The sequence below is a fragment of the Saccostrea cucullata genome, unplaced genomic scaffold (genome assembly GCF_032062105.1).
Source record: "Saccostrea cucullata isolate Sc308-1 unplaced genomic scaffold, CSIRO_AGI_Scuc_v1 ctg1557, whole genome shotgun sequence".
In the NCBI taxonomy this organism is placed as follows: domain Eukaryota; kingdom Metazoa; phylum Mollusca; class Bivalvia; order Ostreida; family Ostreidae; genus Saccostrea; species Saccostrea cuccullata.
Window position 1 is genome coordinate 86,517 of NW_026939348.1, and position 3,182 is coordinate 89,698.

The following is a 3,182-nucleotide window of genomic DNA, read 5'->3' on the forward strand; positions in this document are numbered from 1 at the left end:
TATATTATCACAGTAATGTGGGAAGTTCTACAAAATGTAATCTCGGATATAGTATACAAAATAATGTACTAATCTCAGAAATAATAAACGTAAGAATTCAGAATGGGTGATATGATTACTTAAAATATTTACACAAAATACAAATATTAGAGTCAGAAACATATATTTGATGGGGTAAATGACATTTTCTGTATATAATCAAAATTACGTAGATTTATAAAATAACAACAACAATGAAATACACGGAGTTGCATAATACCAAAGACAAAAATGATAAAATTAAACAGAAACGATCGATGGCCATCCCAATATCGCTCCATGTCAAAGCGTCACCCATTTTTTGATTTCTCCTGGATGTTGGGGAAAGCATAATTCTATGAAACAGTTTCCAAGAGCTAGGAATTTCGGTTTCTTTCTCGTTCTCATTTTCTTTCTCGTTCTTATTTTCTTTCTCTTCCTTATTGAAGTGCGATCCAATGATAACTCCAACAACGATGAAAGCCCCTATAACGAAATCTCCAAGAAGTTTATAGCTAAGAGAAGCCACGCTGGGCTCCGCGGCTTCTGGTAATTTTTCTTGTATGAGCGTTAGATAGACAGCAATAGCCAACATGACAGTGACAGCAAACCCAACACGTTCACCGGAGTCATGTGGCATCACAAAAACCAACACTTGTAAGATTTCGAGAACGCATATCGGAAGGATCAAACTCGATATATAGTACGCAGATCTTCTCTTCATACTGACGGTCAGGCGTAACTCGTGAAAATCTAAAATATTGGTTGATGTGTTCATATTCGTATCAGTCACTTGCCAAAGACCATTCTCTCTATATATTGACATGTCAGCGGTTTTCTTCAACGGATTAAAAAAAAGATCGTTTGGACTTGACCCCATTGCAAAAAATGTTAGCATGCACGTCTGAGAATCAAAGGGATATTTTGTCAAATCGAAGTCACACGTACTCTCGTAAAGGTTAGGAATAGTCCAATTTACATTTCCATTGTACCATACTAGTACAGTCAACTCCTCGTGTCCATGATATTTTGGTTCACTGTAAACGTGCATATTTATAAAATATGGAATCCATAGCATCTTCTGAGGGATAACAGTGTATGTTACCCCACCGTAGTCTTGTGGTTTCCAAATTAAACGTTCGTCAATCCAACTAGCGGCCAAAGCTCCAGTTATTGAGAATTTACCGAGGTTTTCATCCAGCTCCCGTATGTCTTGTAAGATGAAGTTGCAGTCAATTTTTAATGGGGTGTTTCTGTTTGGTTTAGGTCGAACGTTTCTGTCGTATCCAGAGCCATTGAATGCTTTATGGAGGCGCACTTCATCGTCCATGGTGTAAGCCCGGGATAAATGGATAAGAGAATAAAATAACAGCAAGATATGTAAAATATCTCTTGCTCTCCTGTGCTTGCCAGCCATTGTTAAAAGTTTTCAAATACTACTTCCCAAGAGATGATGTGGACAACTTATCTTTTTACAGACAAACACAAACATACATATATACACATTCTAATTTTATGTTTTCGGCGTAGCCAATGAAAAAACAGAAATTGTTTTGAATGGCTGAGCACATGATTTCCACGTTTGAATTAAAAAAAGTTAACAGGTTTATTTTCAAAACTTCCTTGTTACATAGAGTAGACATTTTACATTCAATATAAAAGTGGACTCCGTCATCCATTGCAGAGTCAATAAATTATTTATTTTATAAATTTTACCAATATACCCCAAAAATGGGTAAGAAGTGGTATTTTATATGTAAAACATTTGTTGACAACAAAAAGTAAATTTTTGAAATATGCTACGAAAGTAAGGAATCATTAAATCAAAGAAGAATTACTTACGTGAAGAAATAATAATGAAAAAAAAGACATACATAGTTTAATGTAATGTTAAGAACACTATTATATAAAAACCTTATTTGTATTTTCAAGGAAAAGGAAAACAAAGACCCAGAATCTGAATATTCAAAGTTTTGTTAGAAATTCTACTTTTTATAGAAGCATAAGCCAATAATGAAAACGAAATTGTTAAAAGAATTCAAATGGTCAATGAAAAATATATATAGCTTATATACATCTAAATAAAATATGTCATTGATAAACAAATAGCAGAATTTAATTGAAAACTTTTACAAAACTAACTTAATTATAATAATAAGGTAAGTAAATGGAATAAAGAGGTGGGAAAATTTTTACAAGTTGCGGAAAAGAAGAATATATTAAACATTTAATTATAGAATGCCCGAACTCAAACAAATTATGTGGAAAATATCTGAAGTATCAAAATTGAATGTGTCCTGGAAAATATTGTTGTAGGATTTTAAAACGACACTTTTTTCAAAATATATTAATTGTTATTTTCAAGATATACATGTATAATTTAATTTTACTTGTAACACGTCATTTCATTGGATAAACGATTTTATCCATTTTATATAACATAACTTGCCTACGTCACAATGAGTTACGTCAAAAAACATATTACTCCGCTTGACGTTACTTTTAAAATTAAATCAATGTGAAGCCTTATTCCGGAGAAAATTGTCTCATTATCTGCACTGAAATTAAATTATAAAGAATAAAGCTTATTTCAACTTATATTTCACGATATAACAAAACTTGGGGCAGTTTACGCTCTTTATAAACCGCTTCGCGGTTTATAAAGCGTAAACTGCCCAAGCTATGTTCTATCGCATAACATAAGTTGAAATCGTTTTTCATTCCTTAAATAAAATGAAATGTAGGTTGCTTAATGAAACGAATGCTAATGCAGTGTTATCTGTATTTTGAAATCATCATTATATCAGTAATTTTTAAGTGCAAAGGATGCAAAAAGTGTTAGTTTCGATAATGTAAACAATTTTTATTCGCTTGGTTGGTCAGTTCGAAATCAATTAATGATTCACGATTAATTTTCGCGACTGAGGAAACATTCTCTACAAATACAAAGCAAAATGGTTCGCAGTGATGATTATTCGTTGGAAGCGAAATTCGCGGGTAGTTATCACACGCAAATTAAAGTTGGTTTACAGTACCATCTTATAAAAATTTTAGCAGATCAAAAATAATTTCCTTTGTGTTTTGATTGTACGTACTTTAATAAGTACAGCTTCGCGCACTTTTAAGCTCATTTGGTTTTTGGCACAAATTAACATCACATAGTT

At 32.3% G+C, this 3,182-nt stretch overlaps 1 protein-coding gene across 1 annotated transcript; it reads right to left on the reverse strand.

Annotated features, from left to right (window-relative positions):
- Nucleotides 1–214: 214 nt before the first annotated feature.
- On the reverse strand, nt 215–1,435 carry LOC134252928 (neuronal acetylcholine receptor subunit non-alpha-2-like). The gene has a single exon (XM_062735465.1). It carries the CDS (start codon nt 1,433–1,435, stop codon nt 215–217), a length of 1,221 nt encoding a protein of 406 aa, XP_062591449.1.
- Between the last annotated feature and the right edge of the window lie 1,747 nt (nt 1,436–3,182).